Genomic DNA, 14,167 nt, shown 5'->3' on the forward strand with positions numbered 1-14,167 from the left:
CTGCTTTATATTAAGTTTTCTACGATTAGTAAGTTACTCAAAGTATTCATGTGTAAGAAAACTCTGAAACATGCAATGATAACACACACACACACATATATATGAAAACTTTCCTTTTAGTGGTTATTTCTAAAATCAAACTTAAAGTAAACTTATAGATAATAGTAAAATAATACTTTCTGGATGTGTCTTTATGTGGTACTGAATATTGTCTGCTGTTTACATACAAAACTTCAGTTTAACTTTTCTGTCTTTTTTATCTTTATTATTTATTTTTAATATCAGAGTTATTTACCAATTGTTTTAGGGCTTTGCGTTTATATTAGTGATGCACTCATTAAACAATGAAAAACTGAGTATCTACTCTATGAAAGGTGCTGTTCTAAAATTTGAGGACAGACTGTGAACATGATAGTCACAAACATAGCTGTGGTCTAAAATTTTCTTTATACAAAATTAATAAACCAATTACCTTCCCAAACCTATTATCATATTTGCCAACCCCATTTGCTCAGGGGTAAGACTAGCTCTTGAACAGTAGATGTTTTTTACAAGAGAATTGAAAAGTTGCCCATATTTTAAAGGGTCAACTCATGTGAGGGAATTTGTTTCTGGATAGGAAGGGACTAGAGCTCAGACCTCCAACTTCCCCGACCTGACACTGTTTTTTCACCTATTCTTTCATTCTTCAAGTTAATCCTTGTTCCTGTAAAGGATAAATGTGTCACTCACACAATGCACTGTACTGAAAATGGGCTATGAAAATAAATAATGGAAAAACTTAGAAGAGAAAAAATTGTTAGAAAAAATCACCATATTTTCTTTAAAAACAAATAAATTACTTTAGAGGGCTTATTGTACAGTAACATTTGGGTCAAGCCTGGATTTTTATTACAAATAAAATAACGGGAGCTTGAATTTTATTCTTTTGGGGAGAAATAAATTATGGAAAAGAAATGGTATAAACATCTTTTCTTTACCAAGAATAGATTGCAGTAACAGGTTAGGACTCTGAGTGTCGCTGTTCACCAGTCAGGGGAAAAAGACAACAAGGAATTTAATCCAAACCACAAGATTTCTGCATCACAAAGCAGTAGCCCTGTGGCTTTGGGAAGCTTCAGACTGGACCCCAGAACTCCATCATCCAACGGTGAAAGCATATAATCTTGGACCCTGAAGATTCTGGGGCTCCTCTGACCTCCACTAAGGGAGCACCCAAGTGCAAGCTATTCCGTAGCGGGGCTGCAATGGCGGCTCCTCCTTATCGGCCAGACTGCAGCCGGCTGGTCAGGATCTGCGTTCTCCTGGGGGCTCTGTGGGAAATACAGGCGGAACAGATACGATACTCGGTGCCTGAGGAGCTGGACAAAGGGTCTTATGTGGGCAACATCGCCAAGGACCTGGGACTGGAGCCCCGGGAACTGTCAGAGCGGGGAGTCCGCATCATCTCCAGAGGTAGGACGCATCTCTTTGCTCTGAACCCTCGAAGCGGCAGCTTGGTCACCGCGGGTAAGATAGACCGGGAAGAGCTCTGTGAGAGATCTCCAAAGTGTGTAGTAAGCCTGGAGATTCTTCTGGAGGACAAAGTGAAGATTTTTGGAGTAGAAGTGGAAATAATTGATGTTAATGATAACGCACCCAACTTTGGGATAGAGCAAAGGGAAATAAAAGTCGCTGAAAATGAAAATCCTGGGACAAGATTTCCTCTTCCTGAAGCTTTTGATCCAGATGTAGGGGTCAACTCCCTGCAGGGTTACCAGCTCAGTTCAAATGTTCACTTCTCCCTAGACGTGCAAAGTGGAGTGGATGGCATTAAGTACCCTGAGCTGGTGCTGGAGCTTGCCCTAGATAGAGAAGAAGAGGCGGTTCACCACCTCCTCCTCACCGCCTTTGATGGAGGCGACCTGGTTCGCTCTGGCACTGTCGAGATTCATGTAACTCTTGTGGATACCAACGACAATGCTCCTGTATTTACTCAGCCAGAGTACCACGTGAATGTTCCGGAGAATGTGCCAGTGGGCTACTGGCTACTCACTGTAAAGGCCACTGATCCAGATGAAGGAGCCAATGGAGAAGTAACATATTCTTTCCGCAAAGTGAGTGATAAAATGTCCCAACTATTCCAGTTGAATTCTTTGACTGGGGACATAACAATAGTGGGGGATCTAGATTATGAAGACTCTGGATTCTATGATATAGATGTAGAAGCCCATGATGGACCTGGTCTCCGAGCCAGAAGTAAAGTTCTGGTGACAGTTCTGGATGTAAATGACAATGCTCCAGAAGTCACAGTTACATCTCTCACCAGCTCTATCCAAGAAACTTCTTCCCCAGGTACAGTAATTGCACTTTTCAATGTGCATGACAGTGATTCAGGAGAGAATGGCCTTGTCACATGTTCTATTCTGGATAATCTGCCATTCACACTTGAAAAGACCTATGGAAATTATCATCGTCTGTCGACACAAAGAACACTGGATAGGGAAGAAGTCTCAGAATATAACATCACAGTAACTTCCACTGATCATGGAACTCCACCACTGTCTACAGAAACTCACATCTCATTGCATGTGGCAGACATCAATGACAACCCACCTACTTTCCCTCATGCTTCCTACTCTACCTACATTCCTGAAAACAACCCTAGAGGAGCTTCCATTTTATCCATGTCTGCCCAGGACCCTGACAGCATTGAGAATGCCAGAGTAACTTACTCCTTAGCTGAGGACACACTCCACGGGATGCCTCTCTCCTTCTATGTTTCCATCAACTCTGATACTGGTGTCCTGTATGCATTGTGCTCTTTCGACTATGAGCAGGTTAGAGACCTGCAACTACTAGTGACAGCCAGCGACAGCGGGGACCCTCCACTCAGCAGCAATGTGTCCTTGAGTATTTTTGTTCTGGATCAGAACGACAATTCCCCTGAAATCCTGTACCCTGCTCTCCCTACTGACGGTTCCATAGGCGTGGAGCTGGCACCCCGATCAGCAGAGCCTGGCTACCTGGTGACCAAGGTGGTGGCAGTGGACAGAGACTCTGGCCAGAACGCCTGGCTGTCCTACCGTCTACTCAAGGCCAGCGAGCCAGGGCTCTTCACGGTGGGGCTGCACACGGGCGAGGTGCGCACTGCACGGGCCCTGCTGGACAGAGATGCGCTCAAGCAGAGTCTGGTGGTGGCGGTGCAGGACCACGGCCAACCCCCTCTATCAGCCACTGTCACACTCACAGTGGCGGTGGCTGAAAGCATTCCAGAAGTCCTGGCTGACCTGAGCAGCCTCAAGCCCTCAGCCTATGCTGATGACTCTAGCCTCACGCTGTACCTGGTGGTGGCAGTGGCCACAGTTTCCTGTGTCTTCCTTGCCTTTGTCATTGTTCTGCTGGCGCTCAGGCTGAGGCGCTGGCACACTTCGCGTCAGCTCCAGGCTGTGGGGGTCGGATTGGCTGGAGTGCCAGCCTCGCACTTTGTGGGCATGGATGGGGTGCGAGCTTTCCTGCAGACCTATTCCCAGGAGGTCTCCCTCAGGGCAGACTCCAGGGAGAGTCATGTGATCTTCCCCCAGCCCAACTATGCCGACACGCTCCTCAGCCAGGAGAGCTGTGGGAAAAGCGAGCCTCTTCTCATAACTCAGGATTTACTTGAAACAAAAGGAGACCCTGGTTCTCATCAGGTGAGTCAATCTTGCCGCACCAAAACATAGGCAAAGAGCTATATAAATGTCTCCAACTGTGTAAGGTAGGTAATTGATGAAGTAAAGGCATTTTTTTTTTTTAGTATTCTATTACTTTAAAGGGGAGGAGCAGATGATTCCTCAAGAATAATCAATAGCAGTTAGTACTCCTAAAAGCTGTTTATTATTTATCATTTTTAGTCTTCATGTAGTTACAGTTTCAACAACAATTTCTTAACTATATATCTCTAACCATCTCTCTTCAATAGAAGACTGAGTATTTTTAACTGTCCTCTTTTTTACACTTTGCTTGAAGTTTGTTTTTCCTTGAAAGGGTATTTTCCATTATAATTAAACAAACAGTGGCAATTTATAAATATTGGAGAAAATATTAACCTTTATTTATTTATTTAGTATAATTTATTATCAAATTAGCTAACATACAGTGTGTACAGAGTGCTCTTGGTTTTGGGGGTAGATTTCCATGATTCACCGCTTATGTACAACACCCAGTGCTCATCCCAACAAGTGCCCTTCTCAATGCCCATCACCCATTTTCCCCTCCCTCATCCCCCCATCAACCTTCAGTTTGCTTATGGTGTGCCTCCTTCCCTCTCTGTTTGTAACTATTTTTTCCCCTCCCCCAAAATAATTAGCTTTTAGGTCTAATTTTAACAAGGATAGCTCTCATTAGGATTGGTATATTTCAAATATTTTGTTGTTGCAGTTTGTGAGATACACCAGTAGTGACTATATGTGATTCCTTTGACTCACTTCTGGGATTATGAAAAATATTGCACATTTTATTTCACTCATCTTTAAGTAGGTTGAAGGAATAATTTTAATAATTTATAAATTTCCTATTATGGCATCACAATGAGACCCTTTCAATTTCTAAGGAAAACATACCTTTCAAAATCTCTCCTTTTTCATCATGAGAGTCACTTGTGGAGATTGGGTAACTTAGATTCTGAACTGATATGATTTATGCTACTTAGTAAGTAGGCCTCATCCCTGTTCCTGAAAATTGCTCTCAGGTAGCTCTGAGATGGCTCTGGGATGATCTGATATGGGGGAAATATTTTGTGTTCAAGGGATATGCAACACTTTTGTTAAATGTGCCTTCATTTAGTTCCATGAGATAATTAAGAATTCAAGAGTGTGTAGGGCAACACAAATTAGTGCTCTTTCATAGCTGGGAACTGTAGCAGTAAACTGTGAACTATGCCTCAATTCAATTTAAGAAAGGGCATTTTAGTTTTTAAAAAAGAATTTACTTATTTAAAACAATTTTCTTTTTAGTTTAAGTAATCTCTACACCCAACATGGGGCTCAAACTCATGACCCCAAGATCAAGAGTCACATGCTTTTTGGACTGAGCCACACAAGCACCCTGCATTTTAGTTTCTAAATGCTTTTGCCTTCATGGGAAACTGTGTTGCAATACATAGAATAAACAGAATGTCATGTGATACAATTGTCTGGCATGGGGAAAGGAGAGAGGAAATAATATTGAGCAAGATTCTGAGGGGAGATTATGTAAAATATTGAAGTTTATTTGAGGAGAGATTATTTGTCTGAGATTATTTAAAATACTGAAGCTTTAAAAGAAAATTTGGAAATGCCAATTGGCCTGAAACTGTCAAGCATTTTTGGAGGTTGGTATTAGGAATACATTCCAGAATCAGAGTGATACATATTTTAAATGCCTAGGAGAGCAGTAGATAATTAACACCCTAATATCACACAGAAAAAAAATATTTTTGTTTGGGCACTGGGTTTCTTTTAGAAAATATTTCTGATTAAGTAAATTATTGTACAACCATATGATGGATTACTACATAACTGTAAGAAATAAATTGGAAAGCTATGTACTTATATGAAATGATTTCAAGATACAATGAATGAAAAAAGCAAGATGCAGAACATGGTATATTGTATACTTACATTTATGTATTAACGTGGGGGAGAACATTTATAAAAATTTGCTGCACTACACAAAACATCTCTGGAATGATACACACAAAAACGTAATACTTATTTCTCTCGGGATAAACGTGTTATTGAAACAAGACAGGGAGAGAATATGCGTTATGTACCTCTTCAATTTTGGAGCTACATGAATATATATCTATTTAAAAACAACTGTAGATTCAAAAAAGAAAGGTTCGCAAAACGTTTATAAGCATTTGGTGCATTTCCACGGGAAAACCTCTGGGTGTCGCTGTAGGTCAAAAAAGTGAGAGAAAAAGGATTTGGGAGTCTCTTAGAGGGTAACTTCCTGCTCAAACCAGCCACGTAGAGGACGCCAGTACTGATTCGGATACATAAAACAAAAGCAGGAAAAGCGACCCTACCCGGGATTTTGCCATCCACAGAGGGCTTAATTCTCCTCCCATCCAAAAAACAGAGCCACCGTGAAGGGAGACAGGATGAGGCCGAGGCCGAGCGCAGAAAGGAGCAGCCCAGCGCGGTGGCGGCAGGTATTGTTGCCCTTCCTGCTGTCTTTGTTCCGCGGGGCTCTTCCAGATCAAATCCGCTATTCAGTTCCCGAAGAGCTGGCCAAAAACTCGGTGGTAGGAAACCTCGCCAAGGATCTGGGGCTCAGTGTCCGGGATTTGCCAGCCCGGAAGCTGCGGGTTAGTGCGGAGAAAGAATATTTCACTGTAAACCCTGAGAGTGGGGACTTACTTGTGAGTGACAGAATAGACCGAGAGCAGATATGCGGAAAGAAGCCTCTGTGTATTCTGGACTTCGATACTGTCGCTGAAAACCCACTAAATATTTTCCATGTAGCAGTAATAGTACAGGATATAAATGACAATACCCCGCTATTCAAACAGAATAATATTGATTTAAAAATTGGAGAATCCACTAAGCCAGGTAAAACATTTCCACTAGACCCGGCCCTGGATTCAGATGCTGGCCCAAATTCACTGCAAAGATACCATCTTAATGACAATGAACATTTTGATCTCATAGAGAAACAGGCTCCAGATGGACGTAAATATCCTGAGTTGGTTCTGAAACATTCACTAGACAGAGAAGAACAGAATCTCCATCAATTGGTTCTAACAGCTGTGGATGGTGGAGACCCACCCCAAAGCGGCACCGCTCAGATCCAAATCCAAGTGACCGATGCCAACGATAATGCCCCAGTTTTCATCCAGGACGTGTACAAGGTCAGCCTGCAGGAAGGTGTACCTCTGGGCTTCTCCGTGCTTCAAGTAACGGCCACTGATCAGGATGAGGGCGTCAACGCAGAAATCACCTACTCCTTTCATCATGTGGATGAACTAGTGGAAAAGTTTTTTAACTTAGATAAAAGAACAGGTGAAATCACAACAAAGGATAATTTTGATTTTGAAATTGCTAATAGTTACACTCTCAGTGTAGAAGCAAAAGATCATGGAGATCTAGCAGCCTATTGCAGTATCCAAGTTGAAATTCTCGATGAGAATGATTGTGCACCTGAAATGGTTATTACTTCGGTATTTACTCCGCTACCAGAAGATTCACCACCAGGAACTGTGATCGCCTTGATAAAAACAAGAGATAGAGACTCTGGAGAAAATGGAGAAGTTTACTGCCGCATCTTGGGAAAGGCCGAGTTTATATTGAAATCTTACTCCAAGAACTATTACAAGCTAGTGACAGACGGGCCCCTGGACCGGGAGGAGAATCCAGAATATAACATCACTATAATGGCCACCGACAGAGGTAAGCCGCCCCTCTCCTCTAGTATAAACATCACTCTGCACATCGCAGATGTCAACGACAACGCGCCAGTTTTCGAACAGGTTTTCTATTTGGTCCACATTGCCGAGAACAACCCTCCAGGAGCCTCCATCGCCCAAGTCAGCGCCTCCGACCCCGACCTGGGACGCAACGGGCGCGTGTCCTACTCCATCGTGGCCAGCGACCTGGAGCCGCGGGCGCTGGCGTCCTACGTGTCCGTGAGCGCGCAGAGCGGCGTGGTGTTCGCGCAGCGCGCCTTCGACCACGAGCAGCTGCGCGCCTTCGAGCTGACGGTGCAGGCCCGCGACCAGGGCTCGCCCGCGCTCAGCGCCAACGTGAGCCTGCGCGTGTTGGTGGGCGACCGCAACGACAACGCGCCTAGGGTGCTGTACCCGGCGCTGGGGCCCGACGGCTCGGCGCTCTTCGACACGGTGCCGCGCGCCGCGCAGCCCGGCTACCTGGTCACCAAGGTGGTGGCGGTGGACGCCGACTCGGGACACAATGCGTGGCTGTCGTACCACGTGCTGCAGGCCAGCGAGCCCGGACTCTTCAGCCTGGGGCTGCGCACGGGCGAGGTGCGCACTGCGCGTGCTTTGGGCGACAGGGACGCGGCCCGCCAGCGCCTGCTGGTCGCCGTGCGGGACGGGGGACAGCCGCCCCTCTCTGCCACCGCCACGCTGCACCTGGTTTTCGCCGACAGCCTCCAAGAAGTACTGCCGGATGTCAGCGACCGCCCGGAGCCCTCTGACCCCCAGGCCGAGCTGCAGTTTTACCTGGTGGTGGCTTTGGCCTTGATCTCGGTGCTCTTCCTCCTTGCGGTGATTCTGGCGGTGGCCCTGCGCCTGCGCCGCTCCCCAAGCCCTGCTGCCTGGGGCTGCTTTCAGTCAGGCCTCCGTTCCAAATCTGGACCTGGGGTTCTCCCCGATTACAGAGAAGGGACTTTGCCTTATTCCTACAATCTGTGCGTTGCTTCACAGTTAGCTAAGACAGAGTTTAATTTTCTTAATGTCACCCCGGAAGTGACTCCCTCTCAGGATCTCCTCTGTGAAGATGCCGCTTGGTTACCAAATACAAATCATGAAGGCGCTGGGGTCCCATTTGCATCAGATACTATTCTAAAGGTGAGTTTTAATTTACTTCGCTAGTTTTCACTTTGGGTTTCAATGTTTGTTAACAAATCACCTTACTGGCGTAGAAATCACTATTTCATATTTTGTCTTGTGGGTTCAATTTAGGCAGTTTTCTGCCTTAGTTATCTTAATCTTATCTAAACAGAATTTTAACATAGGTTTTCTTTCTGATGTGTGAGATTTATTTGTCCATAATTACAAGCCTTTACTACATGAAATAGTTTCTGCTTCATCTTTATATTACTTTCCTCTGAAATTTCATTACTACTGGGATCTTAAGCTATTCCTTTTACCCTACAGATCTTTATTACTCAGATTTTAGTTTTACTTCCTCTTAGAATTATAGCACTTCAGAGTAAAGAGAGCTTTCCATGTTCCTCGTTTGGGAAAACTGGGAACCAAAAAGAAAATTTTACCCAGTGTCATGGCTTGTCAACAGCAGGGCATGGGTAGGACTGAATTGTAGACCTCCCTTCTAAGTATCTTTTCAAGCTTAATGTCTTGAGATCTCAGATCTGTTTTTAAAGGATAAGCAACATTTGAGGCCTGTAGTATCTGTTATTAAGAGTGTGTTTATGGGGGTGCCTGGGTGGCTCAGTGGTTAAGTGTCTGACTCTTGATTTTGGCTCAGGTCATGATCTCATGATTCATGAGATTGAGCCCTGTCAGTGTGGAGCCTTCTTGGGATTCTGTCTTTCTCTGCATTTCCCTGCTCATGCTCTACCTCTCTCATAAAGAAATAAACTTTTAAAAAGAATGTATTTAATAAGTGGGAGAAATCGTTCTCTCTCATGCATATAACAAATTGCTTTTGTGAAAAATTGTACAATGAGAAAAATTTTGCAAATTATACTCACATTGTTTACCTAAAACTTTCTTTTTTGAATTTTCTAATTATAGATATAAAATCTCTTCGTGTTGTTTCTTTTCCTATGGAGGTGTCATTAGGGAAAAAATTGCTTTTCTCAGTGGACTCTCTGAAATGTCCCTTTGTTTTCAATCGTGAGCCTTTTTTTCCTGCTACCATGTAAAGGTGATAGCATTTAATATCCGTCTCAACATAGAAAGGGCACTTGCCTGCTCACTAAGGATCTGGACATGTTTTTCTGCCTAGGTGACGAACGAAAGCCCTTTTCTTCAGTCACTACACTGACTTCCCCAAGAGTCTGTCACTGTAAAATGCCTTAACTCCAATTTAGACATGATAATAGGGAAATATAAATAATGTGTAGTTAACCCAACTCAGACTCTTAGTCTGATATAGTGGAGCTGCCAAACTCTTAGTGTGAAAGTCTGGGAACTTTCTTAAAGACCTCAAGCAGCAAAATGGACCCTTTATTTTCTCTGTTTACAACATCTAATACAATTTGCTTGAATCAGTAGGCCTTTATGCAATGGTGCGATGAGAGCTAGGTTTGTTTCCTGGACATTCTGATCCATAGTAGGTACGTTTTCATAAATATATCCTAATAAAAAGATGAAATTTTGTTAAATTAAAGCCTACAAAATTAAGAATTCTAATGTCCTAATTTAATGGACTCAGTATAGGTAAGAGGTAAATAAAGGACATAGACTCAATGGCACATTAAATAAAACTTTTCTAAAGAAATAAAAATGTAATAATTATATTGATCTCAAGGTTTGTGGAAGTCCTTTGATATTTCAGAATTAAATCTTAGATATGAGTAATGTCACTTGTCAATAGGTTAAGAATACAGCAAAATTATTAGAAATAAAATATAATTAAACATTTATGAAATAAAAACAGAATTGGTGTAGTAACTGGTTAGGACTCTGAGCGTCGCTGTTCACCAAAGTGGAAAAGCTGTCCGCTGACGGCGACCTGACTCTGCTCCTTCCGCCCTAAACAAACACAGACCAGAGAAATTTGGGGAAAAGCCTCGCGTTTCTGTCAAGTAATGTGTTTCCTTTGACTTGAAAGAAATAAGGATACAGCAGGCTGGAATTAGGACTAAGGAAACTGGTCGGAGAGAAGGAAATGGCGGATACACTGAGGGGTTGGGGCTGCATAGAGCCGCTTCTGCTCCTCCTGCTCCTGGAGACGTTATGGAGAGCTGGAGCCGGGCCGATCCGCTACTCGGTGCTGGAGGAGCTGGACAAAGGCTCCTTCGTGGGCAGCATCGCCAAGGACCTGGGTCTGGAGCCCCGGGAGCTGGCGGAGGGTGGCGTCCGCATCGTCTCCAGAGGTAGGACGCGGCTCTTTTCTCTGAACCCGCGAAGCGGCAGTTTGGTCACCGCAGGCAGGATAGACCGGGAGGAGCTCTGTGCTCAGAGCGCACGGTGTGTGGTGAGTTTTAACATCTTGCTTGAGAATAACATGAAAATTTATGGAGTAGAAATAGAAATAATAGATATTAATGATAACTTTCCACGTTTCCGGGATGAGGAAGTAAAAGTAAAAGTTAATGAAAATGCGGCTACGGGAACTCGGTTAGCGCTTCCTTTCGCTCGAGACGCGGATGTGAGTATGAACTCTCTCCAGAGTTATAAGCTCAGCCCCAATATGCACTTCTCTCTGGAGCAGAAAAGCGGAACTGATGGACAAAAATATCCGGAGCTGGTACTGGAACGGCCCTTGGACCGCGAGAAAGTAGCTGTCCACGACCTTCTTCTCACAGCTTTAGATGGTGGAGACCCCATACTCTCTAGTAGTATGCACATACACGTGGTGGTCCTCGACGCAAATGATAATGCGCCTCTCTTCACTCAATCTGAGTACAGAGTGACTGTTCCAGAGAACATACCTGTAGGCTCTCGGCTGCTTACACTAACCGCCACGGATCCAGATGAGGGAGTAAACGGGGAATTAACATACTCTTTTCGCAATGAAGAAGATAAGATTTCAGAGACTTTCCAACTTGATTCCAGCCTGGGTGAAATCTCAACTCTGCAATCACTGGATTATGAGGAATCCAGATTCTACCTCATGGAAGTGGTAGCTCAGGATGGAGGTGCTCTTATTGCCAGTGCTAAGGTATTGGTGACAGTACAGGATGTGAATGACAATGTCCCAGAAGTGATCCTCACATCCCTTGCTAGTTCCGTCTCTGAAGACTGTCCTCCTGGAACTGTAATTGCACTGTTTAGTGTACATGATGGTGATTCTGGGGAGAATGGTGAGATTGTGTGTTCTATCCCCAGGAACTTGCCCTTTAAATTGGAAAAGTCAGTTGATAATTATTATCACTTATTGACAACGAAAGCCCTGGACAGAGAAGAGATCTCAGATTATAACATCACAATAACTGTCATTGACAGTGGAAACCCACCCCTGTCTACAGAAAGCCACATCTCCCTGAATGTGGCAGACATCAATGACAACCCTCCCGTCTTCCCTCACACCTCATACTCCACCTACATCCTGGAAAACAATCCCAGAGGCATCTCAATTTTATCTGTGACTGCACACGACCCTGACAGCGGCAACAACGCCAAGATCACTTACTCTCTGGCTGAGGATATGTTTCAAGGAATGTCTCTGTCTACCTATGTCTTCATCAACTCCAATACAGGCATCCTGTATGCTCTGGGCTCTTTTGACTATGAGCAAGTTAAAGATCTGCAGCTGTGGGTAATAGCCAGTGACAGTGGAGACCCTCCACTTAGTAGCAACATGTCACTGAGCCTGTTTGTGCTGGATCAGAATGACAATGCCCCTGAAATCCTGTACCCCAGCATTCCCACCGATGGCTCCACTGGTGTGGAGCTGGCTCCCCGATCCGCAGAGCCCGGATACCTAGTGACCAAGGTGGTGGCGGTGGACAGAGACTCTGGCCAGAATGCCTGGCTGTCCTACCACCTGCTCAAGGTCAGCGAGCCAGGACTTTTCACGGTGGGGCTACACACGGGTGAGGTGCGCACTGCACGGGCCCTGCTGGACAGAGATGCGCTCAAGCAGAGCTTAGTGGTGGTGGTCCAGGATCATGGCCAGCCCCCTCTTTCAGCTACTGTCACACTCACTGTGGCTGTAGCTGACAGTATCCCAGATGTCCTGGCTGACCTGGACAGCCTCAAGCCCTCATCCTATGCTGACGACTCCAGTCTCACACTGTACCTTGTGGTGGCAGTGGCTGTAGTCTCCTGTGTCTTCCTCACCTTTGTCATCGTGCTACTGGCACTCAGGCTGAGACGCTGGCACTCTTCAAGTCAGCTCCAGGCATCAGGAAGCAGGTTGGCTGGCATGCCCACCTCGCACTTTGTGGGTGTGGACGGGGTGCGAGCTTTCCTGCAGACTTATTCCCACGAGGTCTCCCTCACAGCAGACTCCCGGAACAGTCACATGATCTTCCCCCAGCCCAACTATGCAGACACACTCATCAGTCAGGAGAGCTGTGGGAAAAGCGAGCCTCCTCTGATATCTGAGAAGATAAATGTAAATGAAGAGCTAGGAGTTGTACAGGTGAGGTTTTTTTTTTTTCCAGTATCATTGCTTGTAGCATTTTTTTCATTTGTTTCCTCAATCATTTGTCTGCCATATTCAAAGTTTGTTAATTATATAAATAATCAATCATTGTATGTTTTATTTAGAGATTGACTTGATTTAATTTGATGATGCTCTCTTCATTTGTTTTCAAATTATATTTTGGGTTTAATGTCTTTTTTTTCAATACATGAAATTTCTAGACAATCTAGCTGATATCCATAGTCTTAAAAATAAATGAAACATGATTGCTTTACCCAAAGACTTTCTTATACAACTTTTATGTTTTTTTAATGTTTATTTATTTTGAGAGGCGGGGAGGTGCAGAGGAGAGGGATAGAGAGAATCCCAAGCAGGCTCTGTGCTTTCAGTGCAGAGCCCAATGCAGGGCTGTAACTCACAAACTGTGAGACCATGACCAGAGACAAAGTCAAGAGTCAAATACTGAACCAACTAAGCCACCCAGCTGCCCCAGAATTGTTACTATGTTAATAGAAGAGTTGTTTGATTAGTCCAAATTGTTACATGTAATGTTCTCTTTTGAATATTTGTGTAAACACCAATGGTGAATATGTTTTGGAAGAAGAGTGTACAGCATTGAAGTTTTAGTATACTGTTTCTATAAGGAAATAATTTACAGTATTTTCATAAATCAGTGGAGGAATATAGAAAACTACATGAAAAAAATTAAAAACATCAAATCTATAGTCTGTGGCATTCTCAAGTCTGGAAACTTTGGGTTAATCTATGTAATTACTGGACATGTGTATTTGTTGAGAGAAAAAATCAGTGAGAAAGAGCCTTAGAACTTTATTTTCTGATGCAGTTTAAAATCTCCAAAGAATTATATTTTGCTACATTCATTAAATACACCATTAATATGCCATTACACCTGGAATCATCTGGTTACAGATAACCTCTTCACTTTTTAGAATCAATATCTACTTGAATGTTTGCATTTATTCAAGTGTCAGTACAATTCTGCTTTATTACTAGACTCTAAGATTTGTGGTTTTTAAAATTATTTATTATTTTTTGAGCGAGAGAGAGAGAGAGAGAGAGAGCATGAGCAGGGGAAGGGTAGAGGGAGAGGAGGAGAGAATATTAAGCAGGCTTCATGCCCAGCATGGAGCCAGACATGCTGGGCTTGATCTCATGACTGTGAGATCATGACCTGAGCCAAAATC

General features: G+C 43.9%; 1 protein-coding gene across 8 annotated transcripts in view; it reads left to right on the forward strand.

The window, feature by feature from the left end:
- Positions 1 to 14,167, forward strand: part of LOC122482144 (protocadherin gamma-C4) — a 178,103-nt gene that overhangs the window by 32,821 nt on the left and 131,115 nt on the right. The window contains exon 1 of one of the 8 annotated variants that reach the window (XM_043579255.1): positions 1,084 to 3,671. The exons of 6 other annotated variants lie outside the window; for them this stretch is intronic. In XM_043579255.1, coding sequence (XP_043435190.1) covers positions 1,248 to 3,671 — 2,424 coding nt within the window. In that variant the 5' untranslated portion in view covers positions 1,084 to 1,247. Of the gene's footprint in view, positions 1 to 1,083; positions 3,672 to 9,494; positions 12,960 to 14,167 lie in introns of those variants that run through there. One more of the 8 variants, XM_043579415.1, reaches the window with a different exon arrangement.

The sequence above is a fragment of the Prionailurus bengalensis genome, chromosome A1 (genome assembly GCF_016509475.1).
Source record: "Prionailurus bengalensis isolate Pbe53 chromosome A1, Fcat_Pben_1.1_paternal_pri, whole genome shotgun sequence".
NCBI lineage: Eukaryota > Metazoa > Chordata > Mammalia > Carnivora > Felidae > Prionailurus > Prionailurus bengalensis.